A 25097-nucleotide genomic window follows, 5' to 3' on the forward strand; every position below is an offset into this window, starting at 1 on the left:
GCTGCTGCTTATCAGGCAGTTTGTTACTGCCAGTTGTTCTACCAGTTGAAGGTAGGCTATGAAATTGTCATAATAGAGATATCTACTTCCTACCCTTTTTTTCTCGATAAAACATTAACGCGCATCAAATAAATAACGGCGACAAAGCACAGAAACGACTTTCAGGCGCATTAAATCAGTTGAAAGGGAAGTGGTTTTCAAGCCTTTGTGAGCGGGTTTTTGACTAGGTATGGGCTATAAATGTAAATAGACGTGGCAACCCTGAGTCTGGACTTCCTGGCGAGGCGGGGCTCAGCAGCAGATAACTAACATCTGGCGAAGAGCTCGAGCTCTCCACCTCGGGCTGCAGAGACAGTAGGTCACATTCCTTCGACTCTTTATACACAAGTTGTAGCTTGCATACCAAATAATCAAATAGTAGCTTGCTAGTGTGTTGTTTAAAACAAAAAATAAAACCATGTAGCTAGATACCGTGCATTAGTTAACTAGGAGTATGCTTGCCAGTTAACTATAACCACAAGGTTTCTAAACCAGAGGTGCAAATAGGAAAACCTCCGGGGGAAACTTACGAAAGAGACCGAACAAGGCCGGGGTTTGAGAATTTAAATTAGAAAGTACAACATTATTCCCTTTAGTAGTTAATTTTCTTTCGATCTAAAGGCATCACCAAGTAGTTGAACATGTTATTACACCAACCGCGTGACATTGACAAACTGACACGTTTTAATTTGTTAATAAAAAACGACCTTTAGTACTGTATCCTTTAAGTATTTTGTTATTACCCCCCCAGCTGAACTGTTCCCGTTAATGTCAGCTGACTGGGTCAATATCCAGCTTTACTTTTCGAGTTTAGAGAACTGTGACGTGTTATTACGAAAACTACTCAAATGATTTTGTGATTAGTTAACTAATGATAGATGGACATTTTTTTAGCAAATGTGTTTTTTATTTTCGTCTCTCTACATAATATTACTATATGTCCCAGCTTGCTTGCCGTAGTTTTTTAGTAAACACAGTACCCCCCCCCCCCCCCCCCCCCAGGCCTTTATTTTAAGTCCGTTTTTCACCCTGCCGACTCCTGTATTAGTAGTTGCGCACCGACTGTTCCCGGTGTGTTGTCGGGCGCAGTGTTTTACTACTGTGGGCAATGAGACCTGTCCACGTTACTGCTCGGTAAACACGTGAATAACATGACTCCTGTGACTCTGAGCTCGTCCCATTCTTTTACTATAGGGGAAATATAGGTCTGTCTATTTGGCCAAATAACCTCCTAATGTGTATTTATATTTGTTTGTTTTTAATTGGCCATCATTTTAAACATGCTCGTATCTTTTTAATTATGTAAGGCAGGGCAGCGTACTCCATTGTCACCAACGCCAGCTCCGAAATACCTTGTTCCCTTTGAACGTTGAGCCCCCCCCCACACACTAAATATCCCGCCATGTGTTTATTTAGGTTTTTATTTATTCCAGCTCGTACAGCATTTCAGTCAGGATTACTCTCCTCTTTCTAATGAAATAAGATTGGACAGTTTACTCTGCTGTCATCGATCGCTTAGACCAGATATAGTCTAAAGTTGCACCCCCCCCACTTCCTCGTTGTTATGCAGAGATAAAGCAAACTTTGCACCATCGAGGTTTACTTTCTACACGAGTTATTTTCCAGTTTCGTCCCCCAGAACAGATTTGTTGTGGTAAAATAATAAAGGGATAACATGTTTTTGGTGGCATTTAGGGGAAATGTAACTAAGCGTCTCTCCAGTCTAAACAGGCGTTCCTCTGCTATGGGCTCGGCTCAGACAACAATCCTACCCTAATGGTTAGCTGTGTAACAGACCAAATGTTATTTGCTTGCTGTGGGTGCTCTCTCCCTGACGGCTGATGTTACTTTAGCCTGGCTGAAAAAAACATCATTTGTGTTTTGATCAATTCCATTATAGTTGGTGATGAGTTTAGAAGGCTGAACTTTTAGCCTCCCGACAGTTGTCATTGAGATTCAGTGTAGCTAGGTGTATAGCTACTGTACTGATATGAATACTCCTAGCCTAAAAGTGTGTGTGTATAACATGGTCTCTCTCTCACCCTCCAGTCTCTTAGCGACGAGCCCTGTGGTCTGCCTCTAGCCTGTCTATGAACTGAAGTGCCTCATTTCTAAAAGAACAGAGCGTCCTCATCATGTCTGCGGCAGCTCCCAACAGTAAGAGCCAGTCCAGTCTCAGAGAAGACTTGACCTGCGCCATCTGCTGTGACCTCTTTACTGAGCCGGTGATGCTGGGGTGCATGCATCACTTCTGTAAGCACTGTATCAGTACCTACTGGAGGGGTACCCAGACACCGGTTTCCTGTCCCCAGTGTAGGAAGGAGTTCACCACCAAACACTTCCAGACCAACTATCTGGTGACAGCCATGGTGGAGAAGGTTAGGGCCTCCACCTCGGACTGTTATGTCCAGAATATACAGGTGAGTTAGTTATGTCCAGAATATACAGGTGAGTTAGTTAGGTTGAGAATATACAGGCGAGTTAGTTAGGTTGAGAATATACAGGCGAGTTAGTTAGTTAGGTTGAGAATATACAGGTGAGTTAGTTAGTTAGGTTGAGAATATACAGGCGAGTTAGTTATGTCCAGAATATACAGGTGAGTTAGTTATGTCCAGAATATACAGGCGAGTTAGTTAGTTAGGTTGAGAATATACAGGCGAGTTAGTTAGGTTGAGAGTTAGTTAGTTAGGTTGAGAATATACAGGCGAGTTAGTTATTTTAAGAGTTGTCTTTTTCTTTGTGCAGCTGTTGTGGGTTGTGTTGTCGTGTAATGTGGTGTTCTTGTGTTATTAAATGACCGAACGAGTAAAAAGCAATGGCTGGCGCACACCCAAAAGAAAGTAGGTAGAGGTGCATATTAATGGCTGGTGAACTGTAGTCTATAAAAATAAATAGTCGGCCAGTCGCTACGTAATATATGACATTTAGCAGACTCTTTTATCCAAGCTCAAGCTCACAGTGATATATTGGGTAAACGGCCAACATTTCAGCATCACTGTGCCTCCTTCAGACCCCTGAAGGCATAGTGATGCTGAAACATTGTTGGTTTATCCAATAAATGACTGAGTTGGGTTTTATATTCGTGTCTAACTTCAAGCCTTGACTTTCACTGAGGTTTTGGTTCAGCCTTGCGCGGTAGCGGCCTTGCGGATGACTCGGATTCTGTTTGAAACCTTTAACGAATAGCAGCTTCAAGTCACCATATGTAAACATGGACAGAAAGTGACCTTTGAGTTGAGGAAATGGGGGGGGGGAAATGGCTTCTCATGTGTTCCTCATCTTGCTCCCCCCCCCCCCCCGTATGTTAACTTTGCCAAAGCAATTGAAGTAGATAATAAACAAAAGTGACAAAAAAATGAAGTGAACATTACACTCACGTTCCAAAATAATAAAGACATTTCAAATGTGTGTGTCTGTGACCACCTCGTCTCTCTCTGTGTCGCTGTTCCCGTCTCTCTGTCTCTCTGTCTCTCTCTGTCGCTGTTCCTGTCTCTCTGTCTCTCTCTGTCGCTGTTCCTGTCTCTCTGTCTCTCTCTGTCGCTGTTCCTGTCTCTCTCTCTCTGTCGCTGTTCCTGTCTCTCTGTCTCTCTCTGTCGCTGTTCCTGTCTCTCTGTCTCTCTCTGTCGCTGTTCCCGTCTCTCTCTCTCTGTCGCTGTTCCTGTCTCTCTCTCTCTGTCGCTGTTCCCGTCTCTCTCTCTGTCGCTGTTGTCTCTCTCTCTCTCTCTGTCGCTGTTCCCTCTCTCTCTCTCTCTGTCGCTGTTGTTCCCGTCTCTCTCTCTCTCGCTGTTCCCGTCTCTCTCTCTCTCTGTCGCTGTTCCCGTCTCTCTCTGTCGCTGTTCGTCTCTCTCTCTCTCTGTCGCTGTTCCCGTCTCTCTCTCTCTCTCTCTGTCGCTGTTCCCGTCTCTCTCTCTCTGTCGCTGTTCCCGTCTCTCTCTCTCTCTGTCGCTGTTCCCGTCTCTCTCTCTCTCTCTGTTCCGTCTCTCTCTCTCTGTCGCTGTTCCCGTCTCTCTCTCTCTCTCTCTGTTCTCTCTCTCTCTGTCGCTGTTGTCTCTCTCTCTCTCTTCGCTGTTCTCGTCTCTCTCTCTCTCTGTCGCTGTTCCCGTCTCTCTCTCTCTCTCTGTTCTCTCTCTCTCTCTCTGTCGCTGTTCCCGTCTCTCTCTCTCTCTCTGTCGCTGTTGTCCGTCTCTCTCTCTCTCTGTCGCTGTTCCCGTCTCTCTCTCTCTCTGTCTGTTCCCTCTCTCTCTCTCTCTGTCGCTGTTCCCCGTCTCTCTCTCTCTCTCTCTCTCTGTCGCTGTTCCCGTCTCTCTCTCTCTCTCTCTCTCTCTCTCTCTGTCGCTGTTCCCCTCTCTCTCTCTCTCTCTCTCTCTGTCGCTGTTCCCGTCTCTCTCTCTCTCTCTGTTCTCTCTCTCTCTCTCTGTCGCTGTTCCCGTCTCTCTCTCTCTCTCTCTCTCTGTCGCTGTTCCCGTCTCTCTCTCTCTCTGTCGCTCTCTCTCTCTCTCTCTGTCGCTGTTCCCGTCTCTCTCTCTCTCTGTCGCTGTTCCTCTCTCTCTCTCTCTGTCGCTGTTGTTCTGTCGCTGTTCCCGTCTCTCTCTCTCTCTCTCTCTGTCGCTGTTCCCGTCTCTCTCTCTCTCTCTCTCTCTCTCTCTCTGTCGCTGTTCCCGTCTCTCTCTCTCTCTCGCTGTTCTCTCTCTCTCTCTCTGTCGCTGTTCCCGTCTCGCTGTTCTCTCTCTCTCTCTCTGTCGCTGTTCCCGTCTCTCTCTCTCTCTCTCTCGCTGTTGTCTCTCTCTCTCTCTGTCGCTGTTCTCTGTCGCTGTTCTCTCTCTCTCTCTCTGTCGCTGTTCCGTCTCTCTCTCTCTCTGTCTGTTCCCTCTCTCTCTCTCTCTCTGTCGCTGTTCCCGTCTCTCTCTCTCTCTGTCGCTGTTGTTCTCTCTCTCTGTCGCTGTTCCCTCTCTCTCTCTCTCTGTCTGTTCGCTGTTCCCTGTTCCCGTCTCTCTCTCTCTCTGTCGCTGTTCCGTCTCTCTCTCTCTCTGTCGCTGTTCCCGTCTCTCTCTCTCTCTGTCGCTGTTCCCGTCTCTCTCTCTCTCTCTCTCTGTCGCTGTTGAGGTAGTGAAGGCATGTTCCGCCAAGCAGCACAGTGTAATCTAACTGACAGTAATTCACTCTAGGGTTCATCCCAAATGACCCTATACCCTTTATAGTGTACTTCTTTTGACTGGGGCCATAGGGACTATATAGGGTGCCATTTGGAACACATGGTCTCAAACCAAAGGTCTCTTATATTCCCTGATACCAGGGATGGGCAACATGTAGCCCTGCAAGCCTGTGGTTTTATCTTGTTATGTCAGTAACTCAATCAACCCATGTTATCTTCCAATAGTTGTCCGGAACAGAACCATTATTTATTTTAAACCGATTTGACCCCACCCACCACCACCAAAGTACCTGTTTTATATATTTATTTCTACCTTTTGAAATAGATTATTTGTTACTTTGTAGCATTTAAATAACTTCACCAAACAGTGTGGATACAGCAGCTACAGATGAGTCGTTCCGGGAGAGGAATGAGACGGACATTTAGCTAAAAGGCTAGGGCTGGCTGGGACTGTAGGGAGGGGGTCCCGTGGAGCCACTGTGGGTAGGGATGGGGGGTACGTGGAGCCACTGTGGGTAGGGATGGGGGTATCCCGTGGAGCCACTGTGGGTAGGGATGGGGGTACGTGGAGCCACTGTGGGTAGGGATGGGGGTACGTGGAGCCACTGTGGGTAGGGATGGGGGTACGTGGAGCCACTGTGGGTAGGGATGGGGGTACGTGGAGCCACTGTGGGTAGGGATGGGGGTCGTGGAGCCACTGTGGGTAGGGATGGGGGTACGTGGAGCCACTGTGGGTAGGGATGGGGGTCTCGTGGAGCCACTGTGGGTAGGGATGGGGTACGTGGAGCCACTGTGGGTAGGGATGGGGGTACGTGGAGCCACTGTGGGTAGGGATGGGGGTACGTGGAGCCACTGCGGGTAGGGATGGGGGTACGTGGAGCCACTGCGGGTAGGGATGGGGGTACGTGGAGCCACTGCGGGTAGGGATGGGGGTACGTGATGAGTTCAGGTTTCTGTGGTCCCTGTTTCTCCCCAATCAAAGTTTCATATTCTTCCAATTAACACACAGGAAACGCTTTCCTCATTAACCTGTTTCTTTTGAAGTAGCCGAACATTTTGACCACGTTCTTTTTATGTTTTGTTGTCAGAAACAACAGAAGGATTCGTTGGAGGCCCACAGACGGAGACGAGAGGATTTCATCACTGTTCTAAATGGAGACAAGGACAAGATGGAGAGCATCAAGGTAAAGACCTGTGTGTGATGCAGAGACGAGGAATAATGGAGTCTGTAAAGGTTTAGGATCATCAACATTAAGTCTGTCCTCTTGTCCGTCACAATTTAAAACAAATAGTTGGACATGAAGATTATAGATTTAAGTTGTTAAAAAAATAGTGTCTAGTTTGAGAAACAAGTCCTCAACTGGCAGCATCATTAAATAGTACCCACAAAACACCAGTCTCGACCTCAACAGTGAAGAGGCGACTCAGGGATTTTGGCCTTCTAGGCAGAGTTCCTCTGTCCAGTGTCTGTGTTCTTTTGCCCATTTTAATCCTTTCTTTTTATTGGCCAGTCTTTGCAACTTTGCCTAGAAGGCCAGAATCCCGGAGTCACCTCTTCACTCTTGATGTTGAGACTGGTGTTTTGCGGGTACTATTTAATGAAGCTGCCAGTTGAGGACTTGTGAGGCGTCTGTTTCTCAAACTAGACACTTTAATGTACTTGTCGTCTTGCTCAGTTGTGCACCGGGGCCTCCCACTCCTCTTTCTATTCTAGTTAGAGCCAGTTTGCACTATTCTGTGAAGGGAGTAGTACACAGCGCTGTACGAGATCAATGGCAATTTCTCGCATTTAATAGCCTTAATTTCTCAGAACAATAATAGACTGACGCGTTTCAGAAGAAAGGTCTTTGTTTCTGGACATTTTGAGCCTGTAATCGAACCCACAAATGCTGATGCTCCAGATACTCATCTAGTCTAAAGGCCAGATTTATTGCTTCTTTAATCAGGACAACAGTTTTCAGCTGTGCTAACATAATTGTAAAAGGGGTTTCTAATGATCAATTAGCCTTTTAAAATTATAAACTTGGATTAGCTAATGTAATGTGCCATTGTAACACAGGAGTGATGGTTGCTGATAATGGGCCTATGTAGATATTCCATTAAAAATCAGCCGTTTCCAGCTACAACAGTCATTTACAACATTAACAATGTCTACACTATTTCTGATCAATTTGATGTTACTTTAATGGACAAAAAGCACTTTTTTTTCTTTCACAAACAAGGACATTTCTAAGTGACCCCAAACTTTTGAATGGTAGTGTATCTATGTTTTTGTATATCAGCCCAGGGATGACAGGTGGCAAAATAAAGACTTACTGTCAAACCTGTAGTGTGTTGAAGGAGAGGACTGCAGTTAAGAGGTTATTTATGTCCCTTCGTTATGGATGGTAGTTGGTGTTTAAGAAGGGGGTTTGGTTGTTGGGGTGTAAGATGGGGGGCTTTGGCTGTTGGGGTGTAAGATGGGGGGCTTTGGCTGTTGGGGTGTAAGATGGGGGGGCTTTGGCTGTTGGGGTGTAAGATGGGGGGGGGGGGCTTTGGCTGTTGGGGTGTAAGATGGGGGGGCTTTGGCTTGTTGGGGTGTAAGATGGGGGGGGCTTTGGCTGTTGGGGTGTAAGATGGGGGGGGGGGCTTTGGCTGTTGGGGTGTAAATGGGGGCTTTGGCTGTTGGGGTGTAAGATGGGGGCTTTGGCTGTTGTTGGGGTGTGAAGATGGGGGGGCTTTGGCTGTTGGTGTGTGAGATGGGGGCTTTGGCTGTTGGGGTGTAAGATGGGGTTTGGCTGGGGGTGGGATGGGGGCTTTGGCTGTTGGGGTGTGAGATGGGGTGGGGGTGGCTTTGGCTGTTGGTGTGTGGGATGGGGGGCTTTGGCTGTTGGGGTGTAAGATGGGGGGGGGGGGTTTGGCTGTTGGTGTGTTTCCTGATTCATGTCCCACTCAGGTCAGTTTCTTTCACACGACTATGGATTCATCTTCATTCAGTCAACTTTATTTTCCCCAGAACATTTATTAACATGTAGGATTTGATTAATATCCAGGTTGATACCCCCCCATCTCACCCCTCTGTCTGTAGAGAATTGGCTCTGAGCTGCAGGTGCGGATCCAAGGGGAGTTCCAGGCGTTGCATGCCTGCCTTGCGGAGGAGGAGGCGTGTGTGTTGGAACAGCTGCGGAGGGAGCAGGAGGTGGCTCTGGAGCAGCTGCAGCGCCACCTGGAGGCTGTCCGAGAGGCTGTCAGTCAGCTGGACCACAGTATGAGAATCCTGCATGAGGCTGCTACTACCACGCACCAGACTGGACTAGTAGAGGTATTGAAGAGTTTCAGGGTTTATCGAAATCCCAATTAGGCGTGTCTGGGACTAATAGAAAAGGAAAAAAGTGATGTTGTGGAGTTGAGACTGGAGAAGATTGTTTCCTGAAACTCTCCTTGACTTGAGCTGCAACGACCACATTCCAGTCTGCTTATAGAGGTGACTACTGTTCTGACCCTTCAGGGTTTATAGAGGGGACTACTGTTCTGACCCTTCAGGGTTTATAGAGGTGACTACTGTTGGACTGTTCTGACCCTTCAGGGTTTATAGAGGGGACTACTGTTCTGACTCTTCAGGGTTTATAGAGTTGACTACTGTTCTGACTCTTCAGGGTTTATAGAGGTGACTACTGTTCTGACTCTTCAGGGTTTATAGAGGTGACTACTGTTACTCTTCAGGGTTTATAGAGGTGACTACTGTTCTGACTCTTCAGGGTTTATAGAGGTGACTACTGTTCTGACTCTTCAGGGTTTATAGAGGTGACTACTGTTCTGACTCTTCAGGGTTTATAGAGGTGACTACTGTTCTGACCCTTCAGGGTTTATAGAGGTGACTACTGTTGGACTGTTCTGACCCTTCAGGGTTTATAGAGGTGACTACTGTTCTGACCCTTCAGGGTTTATAGAGGTGACTACTGTTCTGACTCTTCAGGGTTTATAGAGGGGACTACTGTTCTGACTCTTCAGGGTTTATAGAGGTGACTACTGTTCTGACTCTTCAGGGTTTATAGAGGTGACTACTGTTCTGACTCTTCAGGGTTTATAGAGGTGACTACTGTTCTGACTCTTCAGGGTTTATAGAGGTGACTACTGTTCTGACTCTTCAGGGTTTATAGAGGTGACTACTGTTCTGACTCTTCAGGGTTTATAGAGGTAACTACTGTTGGACTGTTCTGATTCTTCCTGTTTGAACATTTCTTCATGGTTTATAGAGGTGACTACTGTTCTGACTCTTCAGGGTTTATAGAGGTGACTACTGTTCTGACTCTTCAGGGTTTATAGAGGTGACTACTGTTCTGACTCTTCAGGGTTTATAGAGGTGACTACTGTTCTGACTCTTCAGGGTTTATAGAGGTGACTACTGTTCTGACTCTTCAGGGTTTATAGAGGGGACTACTGTTCTGACTCTTCAGGGTTTATAGAGGTGACTACTGTTCTGACTCTTCAGGGTTTATAGGGTGACTAGTGATGTTCTGACCCTTCAGGTTTATAGAGGTGACTACTGTTGGACTGTTCTGACTCTTCAGGGTTTATAGAGGGGACTACTGTTCTGACTCTTCAGGGTTTATAGAGGTGACTACTGTTCTGACTCTTCAGGGTTTATAGAGGTGACTACTGTTCTGACTCTTCAGGGTTTATAGAGGTGACTACTGTTCTGACTCTTCAGGGTTTATAGAGGTGACTACTGTTCTGACTCTTCAGGGTTTATAGAGGTGACTACTGTTCTGACTCTTCAGGGTTTATAGAGGTGACTACTGTTGGACTGTTCTGACCCTTCAGGGTTTATAGAGGGGACTACTGTTCTGACTCTTCAGGGTTTATAGAGGGGACTACTGTTCTGACTCTTCAGGGTTTATAGAGGTGACTACTGTTCTGACTCTTCAGGGTTTATAGAGGTGACTACTGTTCTGACTCTTCAGGGTTTATAGAGGTGACTACTGTTCTGACTCTTCAGGGTTTATAGAGGTGACTACTGGACTGTTCTGACTCTTCAGGGTTTATAGAGGGGACTACTGTTCTGACTCTTCAGGGTTTATAGAGGGGACTACTGTTCTGACTCTTCAGGGTTTATAGAGGTGACTACTGTTCTGACTCTTCAGGGTTTATAGAGGTGACTACTGTTCTGACTCTTCAGGGTTTATAGAGGTGACTACTGTTGGACTGTTCTGACCCTTCAGGGTTTATAGAGGGGACTACTGTTCTGACCCTTCAGGGTTTATAGAGGTGACTACTATTGGACTGTTCTGACCCTTCAGGGTTTATAGAGGGGACTACTGTTCTGACCCTTCAGGGTTTATAGAGGTGACTACTGTTCTGACCCTTCAGGGTTTATAGAGGTGACTACTGTTCTGACCCTTCAGGGTTTATAGAGGTGACTACTGTTCTGACCCTTCAGGGTTTATAGAGGTGACTACTGTTCTGACCCTTCAGGGTTTATAGAGGTGACTACTGTTCTGACTCTTCAGGGTTTATAGAGGTGACTACTGTTCTGACCCTTCAGGGTTTATAGAGGTGACTACTGTTCTGACCCTTCAGGGTTTATAGAGGGGACTACTGTTCTGACCCTTCAGGGTTTATAGAGGTGACTACTGTTCTGACCCTTCAGGGTTTATAGAGGTGACTACTGTTCTGACTCTTCAGGGTTTATAGAGGTGACTACTGTTTTGACCCCCCCAGACAGATTTTAGGGAACATTTTAAAGGCCCCTTGGTGGTTTAGAGAAGTTTGTGCTTTTTAAGGCCTTTTTCTACAATTCTACACATTTTGCCATGCAGCTGAGACTTCTTGCGGTTTTAAATCAAATGTCCAGCTATGCTACATATTCTAAAACAGATTTTAAGGAAATGTTTGCCGATTTTAAAATGGATTTCTGTGGTATTTAAAGTATTCCTTTGAGACTGTGGAGCAGTGTTTCCTGCAGTAGAGTATTGGATCTGAATGTATCTTTTTTTTGTTTTAAAACATTTTGAATTCGTAGCTAATATCTCACCCTGATTTCTCTCTCTTTCTCTCTCTGCAGCTTCCACAGATACGGTGAGTGATTGTTGGACTCTTCCTCTGTCATGGCCAACAGCGTTGAACCTCTTCACTATCTAACATGTTTGTTTTCAAACAATGTAAAAACTAAAAATAGGACTAAAGGAGCAAGAAGGCTTTATATAGTGCCCTCCGTTTGACCGGTGCTCATACAAAACTAGTGCACTAATTAAGAGAATGGGCTCTGGTCAAAACTAGTGCACTAATTAAGAGAATGGGCTCTGGTCAAAACTAGTGCACTAATTAAGAGAATGGGCTCTGGTCAAAACTAGTGCACTAATTAAGAGAATGGGCTCTGGTCAAAACTAGTGCACTAATTAAGAGAATGGGCTCTGGTCAAAACTAGTGCACTAATTAAGAGAATGGGCTCTGGTCAAAACTAGTGCACTAATTAAGAGAATGGGCTCTGGTCAAAACTAGTGCACTAATTAAGAGAATGGGCTCTGGTCAAAACTAGTGCACTAATTAAGAGAATGGGCTCTGGTCAAAACTAGTGCACTAATTAAGAGAATGGGTTCTGGTCAAAAGTAGTGCACTACATAGGGACTAGGGTGCAATTTGGTAGGTATTTAATAGAAATGTCCCTTTAAACGATCAGTTTTCACCAAGTGATTTACGTGGTTTCTTTCTTCACCAGGCCTCCATTAGACGTGGGCCCAGGACCAGAGTTGGACTTGAATGGCTTCAGCAGTAGATACATGGCCCCGCTGCAGTACATCACGTGGAGGAAGATGTTCAAGTCTCTCAAACCCGGTAAGATCCCACCCCTCCCCTCCCTGTCAACTGGCCCCCTAGGGCTGGCCTAGGTACAGGATGCGTGTCAACTGGCCCCCTAGGGCTGGCCTAGGTACAGGATGCGTGTCAACTGGCCCCCTAGGGCTGGCCTAGGTACAGGATGCGTGTCAACTGGCCCCCTAGGGCTGGCCTAGGTACAGGACAGGATGCGTGTCAACTGGCCCCCTAGGGCTGGCCTAGGTACAGGATGCGTGTCAACTGGCCCCCTAGGGCTGGCCTAGGTACAGGATGCGTGTCAACTGGCCCCCTAGGGCTGGCCTAGGTACAGGATGCGTGTCAACTGGCCCCCTAGGGCTGGCCTAGGTACAGGATGCGTGTCAACTGGCCCCCTAGGGCTGGCCTAGGTACAGGATGCGTGTCAACTGGCCCCCTAGGGCTGGCCTAGGTACAGGATGCGTGTCAACTGGCCCCCTAGGGCTGGCCTAGGTACAGGATGCGTGTCAACTGGCCCCCTAGGGCTGGCCTAGGTACAGGATGCGTGTCAACTGGCCCCCTAGGGCTGGCCTAGGTACAGGATGCGTGTCAACTGGCCCCCTAGGGCTGGCCTAGGTACAGGATGCGTGTCAAATAGCACCCTGTTCCCTGTATGGTGCACCATTTACCTCCACAAAACACAATGTCTGCTTGTCTTTATTGCAGTCACCCGCATTAGATTTCCTCTTCCCGGCACTGGTTCCTCTTCCCGGCACTGGTTCCTCTTCCCGGCACTGGTTCCTCTTCCCGGCACTGGTTCCTCTTCCCGGCACTGGTTCCTCTTCCCGGCACTGGTTCCTCTTCCCGGCACTGGTTCCTCTTCCCGGCACTGGTTCCTCTTCCCGGCACTGGTTCCTCTTCCCGGCACTGGTTCCTCTTCCCGGCACTGGTTCCTCTTCCCGGCACTGGTTCCTCTTCCCGGCACTGGTTCCTCTTCCCGGCACTGGTCCCTCGCCTTTGAAAATAAGAATTTGTTCTTAACTTGCCTCGTAAAATAAATAACACCTTTATTTACATAAGTATTCAGACCCTTTGCTATGAGACCTGACACTGAGATCAGGTGCATCCTGTTTCCATTGATCATCCTTGATGTTTCTATAACTTGATTAGAGTCCAGCTGTGGTAAATTAAAATGTATTGGAGATGATTTGGAAAGGCCTGACTAACACACACAGTTTTGACTCTGGGTCAAAATTCTACAGAGATCCAGACCATATTCATTTCAGGTAAAATAACAACCTAAATGTTCATCTCCCAGAACAAATTAGCAACTTGGCTAAATGTCCATTTGATTTATGTGTAACAAATTTTTTAAATTTAGTTTCACAGTTTTCATCGTGTCTGGTGTGGATGAACCAAATCAACATGTGTATGATGGCAGACGCAGAAAGAGACCTATGTAGTCAGCATAGAAGTCAGACCATATATCCGACACGATCTCGTGACTGGCTTGTCCTTCATGTTCCTGTGTTTTAGTTTCTCTGCCCCCCCCCGACATGGAACCAACTCCAGTATCACTTATAGCAGGAAATTGCTGTATACAAATCAAGTGTTCATGGTCACATGTCCAAATGATTAGCAGATGTTATTGCGAGGCGTAGTGAAATGCTTCTGCTTCTAGCTCTGACAGTGCAGTAATATCTAACAAATTACACAACATATACGCGATACACACATCTAGGAAGGAATTAAGACTACCGTAATTTCCGGACTATAAGCCGCTACTTTATTCCCACACTTTGAACCTCGCGGTTTATACAATGACGCGGCTAATTGATGGTGACCAATGACTTTCTTGGTAGGCTACTGTTTTAATTTTTGTTACAAGCCGTGTTTCGTTTAAAGGCTGTGTAAAGTTAATTTGTTTCAATGTACCGGTAGGCACCTGCAGCTTATAGACATGTGCGGCTTATTTATTTCCAAAATACATATTTTTAAATAATTCAGAGGGTGCGGTTTATATTCAGGTGCGCTTAATAGTCCAGCAATTACGGTAATTACCTGTAGATGACAAATGGTGCCTAAATCTAAATACTACAAAGTTTAAGAGCTAGTCATGATGCTACCATCTTCATCTGCTCCCTCTTGATCCTACGGTTGTTTTCAAATCAAATCAAATTTATTTATATAGCCCTTCGTACATCAGCTGATATCTCAAAGTGCTGTACAGAAACCCAGCCTAAAACCCCAAACAGCAAACAATGCAGGTGTAAAAGCACGGTGGCTAGGAAAAACTCCCTAGAAAGGCCAAAACCTAGGAAGAAACCTAGAGAGGAACCGGGCTATGTGGGGTGGCCAGTCCTCTTCTGGCTGTGCCGGGTAGAGATTATAACAGAACATGACCAAGATGTTCAAATGTTCATAAATGACCAGCATAGTCAAATAATAATAAGGCAGAACAGTTGAAACTGGAGCAGCAGCACAGTCAGGTGGACTGGGGACAGCAAGGAGTCATCATGTCAGGTAGTCCTGGAGGGCTCAGGTCAGGAAACTGGAGCAGGAGCATGGCCAGGTGGACTGGGGACAGCAAGGAGTCCTCATGTCAGGTAGTCCTGGGGCATGGTCCTAGGGCTCAGGTCCTCCGAGAGAGAGAAAGAAAGAGAGGAGAGAATTAGAGAACGCACACTTAGATTCACACAGGACACCTGAATAGGACAGGAGAAGTACTCCAGATAAACAAACTGACCCTAGCCCCCCGACACATAAACTACTGCAGCATAAATACTGGAGGCTGAGACAGGAGGGGTTTTTAAACCTGTTATGGCTAGGCGTCCCCCGCTAGGCGTCCCCCGCTAGGCGTCCCCCGCTAGGCGTCCCCCGCTTATCCCCCGCTAGGCGTCCCCCGCTTATCCCCCGCTAGGCGTCCCCCGCTAGGCGTCCCCCGAACGTCCCGCTAGTAGCACACCTCGACAACCATCCTGTGACATTGCAGAGCGTGAATTTCAAATCACAGAAGTATTTAACATTCATGAAAATACAAATGTTTGACATCAAAATAAAGCTTAACTTCTTGTTAATCCAGCCGCTGTGTCAGATTTCAAAAAGGCTTTACGGCGAAAGCACACCATGCGATTATCTGAGGACAGCGCCCTGCATGAAAAACATATTTCAACCAGGCAGGTGCGCCACAAGTCAAATGGCCATTTAATAAATGCCTTACCCTTTGAGGGACAAGATCTTCAAAGGTCCCAGTAGCATCACAAATGATCCTTTTTGTTCGATAAAGTCCTTTATATCCATAATTCGGTTTAGCTGGCACACTTCATTCAATCCACCCAGTTTCCCTCCATCAAAATGAATCCCAAACGTCACCAATAAACTTATCCAAGTTTATTGGTGTTTATAATCAAACCTCAGGTACCCTAAATGATACAATTTATTAAGATGGCGAATTGTTATTGTCTTTACCGGAGATAAACAACGCACTCTCATCCACGAGCATGAAAACACTACAGCCAAAATGGGAGCCACTTAGAAAAACTACCTTCTTGCAAATGTTTTTCAAAAAACCTGCCCGAAACACTTTCTAAAGACTGACATCTAGTGGAAGCCCTAGGAACTACAGCCATTGGAAACGGATGGTAGGCTGAAATATGTTTTTGGATGGTTTGTCCTCAGGGTTTTGCCTGCCATATCAGTTCTGTTATACTCAGACATTATTTTATTTTTTCAAATCTACCATAATATGCTAGCTTCTGGGCCCGAGTAATTTACTTTGGGCTCGCTTTTCATCCGAATGTCATATACTGCCCCCTATCCCAAAGAGGATATTATTAAATATGTCCTAGGGTTGTTTTTCATTTTTCTGTGTAGTTCTCTTCGGGGCTCACTGGGGAAAAGAGACCTGGGCCTCATGGTTGACGTCCCTGTGAACATAAAGGTGATCTAAAAGCGTTGAACCTTAATGTAACCCCTCTCCCCTCAGGTCCGGCCCCGGTAACGTTCGACGTGGACACGGCCCACCCCAGTGTCTACGTATCCAGAGATAGAACCATCGCAGTAGACTGTGATAGCATGAACCCCTACCAGCCCAACCCTAAGAGGTTCCTACAGTCTGTCAACGTGCTGGGGGCTCAGGGCTTCCAAGATGGACGCCACTACTGGGAGGTAGGGTGGTATATTCGTGGGAGTATTCAGACCCCTTGACTTTTTCCACATTTTGTTACGTTACAGCCTTTTTCTAAAATGGATTAAATATTTTTTTTCCCTCAATCTACACACCAAAAATGACGAAGCAAAAACAGGCTAGAAATTTGTGCAAATGTATAAAAAAGAAAAATGCATATTACATTTACATAATTATTCAGACCCTTTACTCAGTACTTTGTTGAAGCACCTTTGGCAGTAATTACAGCCTCGAGTCTTCTTGGGTATTGGCACACCTGAATTTGTGTAGTTTCTGCGGAGATACACACACACTCTATTTTTGTTAAATATAATACTTTAAAAAAAAATTGAAATGCAGCAATTTTTTACTGATTTTAGTTTATAATAAAATCAGTGAATTTTAAATAAATTCATTAGGACTTAATCTATGGATTTCACGACTGGTCAGGGGTATAGCTATGTCTGTGCCTGGAAGGGCATAGGCCCGGCCAGCCACTGGAAGAAAAATCTGCTGCCTCGGCAGGAAACTAATGGGGATATAAATATAAATCAGAATGAGGTTTTTTTTTTTTCAACAAAAGGGCTTTATTACCGACAGAGATCCTCCTCGACATGAACATCAAATTCTCTACCAACAGCTTTGGTCTGACACAACTGCACATTTTAAAGTGGCTTTTTATTGTAAAGTAAGCCTTGTCTGAGACTGAATATCTCCTGTTGCTGTAGTGTGATAGCTTGATTTTCAGGACCCTAGTCTATCTCCTGTTTCTGCCCAATCAAATGGCTCCCCAGACTATCTGCATTGCCCCCCCCCTCCCCCTCTTTTACACCACTGCTACTCTGTTATCTATATATCTATACATAGTCACTTTAACTCATCCTACATGTACATATTACCTCAATTACCTCAACTAACCGGTGCCCCCTGTATATAGACTCCACATTGACTCTGTACCGGTACCCCCTGCATATAGCCTCCACACTGACTCTGTACCGGCACCCTCTGTATATAGCCTCCACATTTACTCTGTACCGTAACACCCTGTATATAGCCTCCACATTGACTCTGTACCTTAATACCCTGTATATAGCCTCCACATTGACTCTGTACCGGTACCCCCTGTATATAGCCTCCACATTGACTCTGTACCGTAACACCCTGTATATAGCCTCCACTTTGACTCTGTACTGGTACCCCCTGTATATAGCCTCCACATTGACTCTGCACCAGTACCCCCTGTATATAGTCTCCACATTGACTCTGTACTGGTACCCCCTGTATATAGCCTCCACATTGACTCTGTACTGGTACCCCCTGTATATAGCCTCCACATTGACTCTGTACTGGTACCCCCTGTATATAGCCTCCACATTGACTCTGTAGCCTCCACATTGACTCTGTACCGGTACCCCTGTATATAGCCTCCACATTGACTCTGTACCGGTACCCCCTGTATATAGCCTCCACACTGACTCTGTACCGGTGCCTCCCTGTTATTTTAATGCTGCTCTTTAATTATTTTTTTTCAACAGCATGCTTGTAAGTCAGCGTTTCCATGTCTGACGCATGTGACTAATAAAATTTGATTTGAGACAGCTTGATGTACAGGACACCAGTCTCTGTTTATTCTATTACAGGATATTGTATTGTGGTATTTATTTACTAATATCTATCCCTCCTAGGTAGGAGTGGGCAGCAAGGCCAAGTGGGACCTGGGTGTGGCGTCGGAGAGGGTTGACCGCCAGGCCCGGGTCAAGCTGAGTCCTGAGAGCGGTTACTGGACCCTACGACTGAGAGAGGGAGACCAGTACTCTGCAGGCACACAGCCCTGGACACGTCTCCAGGTGGGATCCTCTGCGCTACAGTAGTGACACTTCAGGGTTTAGTGAAACTCAAGTGTTGACTCTTCTTCGGCTGTCCCCACTGGAGAACTGTTTTGGGTTCCACCTAGAACTGTTTTGGGTTCCACCTAGAACTGTTTTGGGTTCCACCTAGAACTGTTTTGGGTTCCACCTAGAACTGTTTTGGAACTTTTTTTTTCTTCCTAAGTGTATGTGTGACCCATGGATTATTGGAGCTGAAGTGGCTCTTTAATTTAACATTGATCCAGCTTCACCTGATAACATCTGGTTGTTTCTCTCTCCTCCATGTTGTGTCCTGCAGGTTGGGTGTTCTCCCCAGAGGATAGGGGTGTTCCTGGACTGTGATGAGAGGAAGGTGTCCTTCTACAACGCTGATGACATGAGTCTCCTGTACTCCTTTAGCAACGGCCCCAGGGGCAGAGTGTTGCCCTTCTTCAGTCCCTGTGTCAATGATACTAACCAGAAACCACAGCCCATACAGTTGCTGCACTATCCTCCTGTTGACCTGTCCCGTTAGGACAGGTGTGTCAATGATACTAACCAGAAACCACAGCCCATACAGCTGCTGCTGCACTATCCTCCTGTTGACCTGTCCCGTTAGGACAGGTGTGTCAATGATACTAACCAGAAACCACAGCCCATTAGGACAGGTGTGTCAATGATACTAACCAGAAACCACAGCCCATACAGCAGCTGCACATATCCTCCTGTTGACCTGACCCGTTAGGACACGTGTGTAGAAGACTGGTGTATCAATGACTACAGTCAGAAACCATATCCCATAATGCTCCTCTTGGTCCTGACTGGTGTGTTTTGAGATGGGTTTTCTCTGATCCTTGGCTCTTGATTTGCCAGTTGCTGTAATAGTTTGCCTAAAGTGTCTGTTTGAGCTTCCCAAGTCTAAATCACTAAAACGCTCCGTATCACTTCATTGCTCTGAGGCATTTACTTCCAAAGGGTTTTGCAATGGAACAGTTGCTATAGTAAATGTCTCATCGCCAGGACTTATCAGCATGATGCATCATGGGAATCATAACGTGGTCTCATCAGCATGATGTATCATGGGAATCATAACGTGGTCTCATCAGCATGATGCATCATGGGAATCATAACGTGGTCTCATCAGCATGATGCATCATGGGAATCATAACATGGTCTCATCAGCATGATGCATCATGGGAATCATAACGTGGTCTCATCAGCATGATGCATCACGGGAATCATAACATGGTCTCATCAGCATGATGCATCATGGGAATCATAACGTGGTCTCATCAGCATGATGCATCATGGGAATCATAACGTGGTCTCATCAGCATGATGCATCATGGGAATCATAACGTGGTCTCATCAGCATGATGAATCATGGGAATCATAATGTGGTATCATCAGCATGATGCATCATGGGAATCATAATGTGGTCTCATCAGCATGATGTATCATGGGAATCTTAACGTGGTCTCATTTATAAAGGAGTAATAGAAATATTGTAATAAATTCTGCTTTAGTGGCTATGTGTACTTTTTGGGTGACCAAATTCTCACAGAAATGTGAGTTATAGATATTTCATTCTACTTACACTTTTTAGACTTGTTTAAGATGTGTGATATTTCTATGCTGAAGTTGATTTTCTATGCTGAAGTTGATTTTCTTTCGTGTGACTTTTGCTTTCGGTTTTGTTACACCAGCTTCAAAAAGCTGTAACGACAATATTTTTGGTTATGGAAAATCTATTTCACAGTGGTTTAGATGGTACAATGATTCTCTACACTATACTACCTTATTTTGTCACATAAACTGGAATTAGGCAAACTACTAGAGTTTTAGAAGCCAGGAAATGGCAGAGCGACTTCCTGCATAGTGCATCTTTTAAGTTTCGGCCATATGCCTGTTGCTCTTTTGACAAAATGGGGCCCGTTGTCCATTTAGTGGATGTTTCCTCCTGTGGTTTTAAGAGTCACTGTAGATATTGAGATATATATATATATATATATACCATAATTACACCACCTTTAAATCCCCCTGCTTTCTCATCAGGGCTTACGTTATACCTTCTCACCATTTTATGTGATCTCTATTTTTAATCGGTTAAATATTTAAAAGTGTTTTCATCACAGTACTTTTAAATTTTGTTTTTGAGTTCTTTGCGATCATTATTTTTCCCTAATCTGAATACTACACATTTTTACAGATCTCAATCAATCTCTGCTCATCAGATTACATGAAGGACGGATTTTATTGTAATCAGAGAAAGGACTTTTTTTGAGGGGGGGAGGGGTGGTGTCATTGACAATAAACAATGAACCAAATCAAACACTTATGTCTTGTGTCTATGGTGTTCAGCTTTCAGATCTCTGAGTACTGCAACACAGATTTTTGTCTGAGAATTACAGATTGAGCCAATGGTTTTTAAATGAGTGTCCTCTGTCAAATGATTAACAGCGATTGTATTTTTTTTCACTGCCAACCCCTTTGTCATATGCAGCTCGTCTGAAAATAGTGGAGTGGTGAGTAACTTTTGACAAACTGACAATTTAATGAATGAATTATATATACGATTTCCTCTGTTCACGAGTCTCTGTTGTCGTCGGGGTTAGCACAGTGCACCTGGGGGAGGAAGTGTGTTGTGTCCCTGACATCCCCCTGCCAGTCACCGAGCGAGGTTGCACCTCCAGTTATCTCCTCTAACATACCGCTCAGCCACTTCCTGTTTCCTCTTGCAAGGGTCAGAGGTCACACAAACACACTGCAGGATGGAGGGTTGGGGATTAGGCCTGCAGCCTTCTAGCTGGGTAACTAACCAGCCCCGGGGGGGGGTTATGGATGGCACTGTGCAGGATTGCCAGCAGTGCTTCATTTGTAGATTTGGGTGGTCCTGGAACACACAGTAAGTGCGAGAAGGGGAGGTTTATCAGAGGTTCCCGGAACACCTTGAGAAAAATAGTCAAACACAACGACAGGCTACATGGCTGTTTACTGTCTATGGGGGTGAAACAGAACTCTCCAAGTAGCCTACTATCTATGGGGGTGAAACAGAACTCTCCAAGTAGCCTACTGTCTATGGGGGTGAAACAGAAGTCTCCAAGTAGCCTACTGTCTATGGGGGGTGAAACAGAACTCTCCAAGTAGCCTACTGTCTATGGGGGTGAAACAGAACTCTCAAAGTAGCCTACTGTCTATGGGGGTGAAACAGACAGAACTCCAAGGTGCTGATTAATTCCCAGCATTTTAGACGTCACTGCAGTATACCCACATACTTGAGTATAGCTGTGGGGCAGTTACACAAGACCACATTTATTAGAGCCTCATTTTCTAGACACCAGTGTACAGGGACATTTTTAGTCTACTGCAGAACATCCACTACAGTGGATGTTCAGACCCCCCCCCCCCCCCTGCCATTTTCCCTAATTCGTTGCCTTACAACCTGGAATAAAAAAATATTTAAAAAACAATTGGGCCACCTTTTGCAGCAATTACAGCTGCAAGTCTCTTGGGGTAGGTCTCTATAAGCTTGGCACTTCTAGCCTCTGGGATTTTCTCCCATTCTTCAAGGCAAAACTTCTCCAGCTCCTTCAAGTTAGATGGGTTCTGCTGGTGTACAGCAATCTTTAAGTCATTCCACAGATTCTTAATTGTATTGAGGTCTGAGCTTTGACATTCCAAGACATTGAAATGTTTCCCCTTAAACCACTCGAATGTTGCTTTAGCACTATGCTTAGGGACGTTCTCCTGCTGGAAGGTGAACCTCCGTCCCAGTCTCAAATCTCTGGAAGACTGAAACAGGTTTCCCTCAATTTCCCTGTATTTGGCACCATCCTTCAATTCTGACCAGTTTGATAAGAGGTGCTGGGTTTGCGTCAGACTTAGCTTTTTGGCCATCAAGGAAATCGCTAAGTACTTTGTTCCACATGTTTGGGGAGTCTCCCACATGCCTTTTGGTGAACCGAACCTGTTTATTTATTTATTTTCTTTAGGCAATGGCTTTTTTTCTAGCCATTCTTCCGTAAAGCCCAGCTCTGTGCAACAAAATAAGAAAAATGCCATGGGGGTGAATACTTCTGCAAGACTCTGTAAACCCCACAGCTGAGTATGAGGGCATACAAGAACCACATTTCATATACTTTTTACATATCAGAATATAATTTCCAATAAAATAAATCAATGTAGGCTACAGCAGAACACACATGATAATAAACAGTGGGGAGAACAAGTATTTGATACACTGCTGCTGATTTTTGCAGGTTTTCCTACTTACAAAGCATGTAGAGGTCTGTAATTTATATCATAGGTACACTTCAACTGTGACTGATGGAATCTAAAACAAAAATCCAGAAAATCACGTAAGATTTTTAAGTAATTTGCATTTACAAAATACACTTTTCTTATCCATTTTTTTTATATGGCTTTCCCACGTTTCCAATTCAGCATGGAGACTACTAGACTACGTGACGTGATTACGTAGGGACCTCTTCACTAGTTCACCACCAAGACCTGTGTCAAGATCAGTTACTTAGGACACCGGCCCTCCCCATAACCTCCTATGTACAACTAAGAGAGCAGGTCTGACATCAGTGTGGCAGGATAGGATGATTACACAGAAGGATCACTGTGCTTTTACATGATGGTCTTTCTGGGGGGTGGGAGACATGACGAGGAGGCAACTTGATTCAACGCGGATTGCTTGAACTAGAATGTCTACAGTGCGAACAGTGAAATAATTAATAAATCAACATTGCGAGAGGTACCAGATCTGGGGCAATAGGTGCTGGAACAAAAAGTCAAATATGATGGCCAGGACAGTGACAGTAAGGATCAGACCTCCAGGCTGCTGCTAGGGGATACAGTGACAGTAAGCATCAGACCTCCAGGCTGCTGCTAGGGGATACAGTGACAGTAAGGATCAGACCTCCAGGCTGCTGCTAGGGGATACAGTGACAGTAAGGATCAGACCTCCAGGCTGCTGCTAGGGGATACAGTGACAGTAAGGATCAGACCTCCAGGCTGCTACTAGGGGATACAGTTTCTGGGTGTGGTACCCCCCTGCATCACTTCTGGGTGTGGTTCCCCCCTGCATCACTTCTGGGTGTGGTTCCCCCCTTGCATCACTTCTGGGTGTGGTTCCCCCCTTGCATCACTTCTGGGTGTGGTTCCCCCTGCATCACTTCTGGGTGTGGTTCCCCCTTGCATCACTTCTGGGTGTGGTTCCCCCCTTGCATCACTTCTGGGTGTGGTTCCCCCTGCATCACTTCTGGGTGTGGTTCCCCCTGCATCACTTCTGGGTGTGGTTCCCCCTGCATCACTTCTGGGTGTGGTTCCCCCTTGCATCACTTCTGGGTGTGGTTCCCCCTTGCATCACTTCTGGGTGTGGTTCCCCCTTGCATCACTTCTGGGTGTGGTTCCCCCTTGCATCACTTCTGGGTGTGGTTCCCCCTTGCATCACTTCTGGGTGTGGTTCCCCCCTGCATCACTTCTGGGTGTGGTTCCCCCTGCATCACTTCTGGGTGTGGTTCCCCCTGCATCACTTCTGGGTGTGGTTCCCCCTGCATCACTTCTGGGTGTGGTTCCCCCTGCATCACTTCTGGGTGTGGTTCCCCCCTGCATCACTTCTGGGTGTGGTTCCCCCCTGCATCATTTCTGGGTGTGGTTCCACCCCTGCATCACTTCTGGGTGTGGTTCCCCCCTGCATCACTTCTGGGTGTGGTTCCCCCCTGCATCATTTCTGGGTGTGGTTCCCCCCTGCATCACTTATGGGTGTGGTGTTCTGGTCAGTTTGGTGTCATGGCTCAGTGAGCCCTGAACAGCTCGTCTGGAGCGTGATGCTGAAGGACAAGGCAAACACACACACACACACCACCCTGTAATTACCAAGTATCACAGGATTTCACACACACAGACGAAAGTTTACGATTCCTGTGTGTGTGTGTGTGTGTGTGTGTGTGTGTGTGTGTGTGTGTGTACCATCACTCATTCATATATCCTTATGTACATGTTCTTTATCCCCTTATTGTTAGTTAGATTACTTGTTGGTTATCACTGCATTGTCGGAACTAGAAGCACAAGCATTTCGCTACACTTGCATTAACATCTGCTAACCATGTGTATGTGACAAAGAAAATTTGATTTGATTTGTGTGTGTGTTACCCCGTGGGCAGGCCTGTGTGTGTTACCCTGTGAGCAGGCCTGTGTGTGTTACCCCGTGAGCAGGCCTGTCTGTGTGTGTTACCCCGTGAGCAGGCCTGTCTGTGTGTGTTACCCTGTGAGCAGGCCTGTGTGTGTGTGTTACCCCGTGAGCAGGCCTGTGTGTGTGTGTGTGTTACCCTGTGAGCAGGCCTGTGTGTGTTACCCTGTGAGCAGGCCTGTGTGTGTTACCCTGTGAGCAGGCCTATGTGTGTGTGTGTTACCCCGTGAGCAGGCCTGTGTGTGTGTGTGTTACCCCCTGAGCAGGCCTGTGTGTGTGTGTTACCCCCTGAGCAGGCCTGTGTGTGTGTGTTACCCTGTGAGCAGGCCTGTGTGTGTGTGTTACCCTGTGAGCAGGCCTGTGTGTGTGTGTTACCCCGTGAGCAGGCCTGTGTGTGTGTGTTACCCCGTGAGCAGGCCTGTGTGTGTGTGTTACCCCGTGAGCAGGCCTGTGTGTGTGTGTTACCCCGTGAGCAGGCCTGTGTGTGTGTGTTACCCCGTGAGCAGGCCTGTGTGTGTGTGTTACCCCGTGAGCAGGCCTGTGTGTGTGTGTTACCCCGTGAGCAGGCCTGTGTGTGTGTGTTACCCCGTGAGCAGGCCTGTGTGTGTGTGTTACCCCGTGAGCAGGCCTGTGTGTGTGTGTTACCCCGTGAGCAGGCCTGTGTGTGTGTGTTACCCCGTGAGCAGGCCTGTGTGTGTGTGTTACCCCGTGAGCAGGCCTGTGTGTGTGTGTTACCCCGTGAGCAGGCCTGTGTGTGTGTGTTACCCCGTAAGCAGGCCTGTGTGTGTGTGTTACCCCGTGAGCAGGCCTGTGTGTGTGTGTTACCCCGTGAGCAGGCCTGTGTGTGTTTTACTACAGAATGTTAGCCACTTCCAGATGTCCTGTATCTTCCTCTAATATACAGCTGATAGCAGGCTTGTGTTCCAACTG

At 46.3% G+C, this 25097-nt stretch overlaps 1 protein-coding gene and 1 long non-coding RNA gene across 9 annotated transcripts; both read left to right on the forward strand.

Moving 5' to 3' along the window:
* Window positions 1–224: 224 nt before the first annotated feature.
* trim105 (tripartite motif containing 105) lies at window positions 225–20303 on the forward strand. Of its 2 annotated transcripts, XM_046323467.1 has the most exons (10): window positions 225–354; window positions 2089–2459; window positions 6280–6375; window positions 8259–8492; window positions 11235–11248; window positions 11889–12004; window positions 15945–16126; window positions 17810–17971; window positions 18291–18506; window positions 18591–20303. In XM_046323467.1, exons 2-9 carry the CDS (start codon window positions 2175–2177, stop codon window positions 18504–18506), a joined length of 1305 nt encoding a protein of 434 aa, XP_046179423.1. In that variant the 5' UTR covers window positions 225–354; window positions 2089–2174; the 3' UTR covers window positions 18591–20303. The 2 variants fall into 2 exon arrangements, with proteins under 2 accessions (XP_046179423.1, XP_046179422.1); XM_046323466.1 differs by having other exon boundaries at window positions 18291–20303.
* On the forward strand, window positions 8502–10377 carry LOC124010796. 7 transcript variants are annotated; one of them, XR_006834496.1, is made up of 5 exons: window positions 8502–8837; window positions 8905–9367; window positions 9429–9628; window positions 9700–10180; window positions 10221–10242. It is a non-coding gene; the product is annotated as an uncharacterized LOC124010796 (long non-coding RNA). The 7 variants fall into 7 exon arrangements; XR_006834497.1 differs by having other exon boundaries at window positions 8506–8654; window positions 8690–9367; XR_006834495.1 differs by lacking the exon at window positions 10221–10242 and adding an exon at window positions 10361–10377 and having other exon boundaries at window positions 8502–9367.
* Window positions 20304–25097: the final 4794 nt, after the last annotated feature.

Source organism: Oncorhynchus gorbuscha, linkage group LG23 (genome assembly GCF_021184085.1).
Source record: "Oncorhynchus gorbuscha isolate QuinsamMale2020 ecotype Even-year linkage group LG23, OgorEven_v1.0, whole genome shotgun sequence".
NCBI classification, from domain to species: Eukaryota; Metazoa; Chordata; class Actinopteri; order Salmoniformes; family Salmonidae; genus Oncorhynchus; species Oncorhynchus gorbuscha.

Excerpts from the sequence above, each read along its gene's own strand:
- trim105 (XM_046323466.1), top strand. The coding sequence starts at position 2,175 with ATGTCTGCGGCAGCTCCCAACAGTAAGAGCCAGTCCAGTCTCAGAGAA. Across the intron at positions 2,460-6,279 it reads GTTATGTCCAGAATATACAG|AAACAACAGAAGGATTCGTT; the intron begins GTGAGTTAGTTA and ends TTTTGTTGTCAG. Across the intron at positions 12,005-15,944 it reads GTTCAAGTCTCTCAAACCCG|GTCCGGCCCCGGTAACGTTC; the intron begins GTAAGATCCCAC and ends CTCTCCCCTCAG.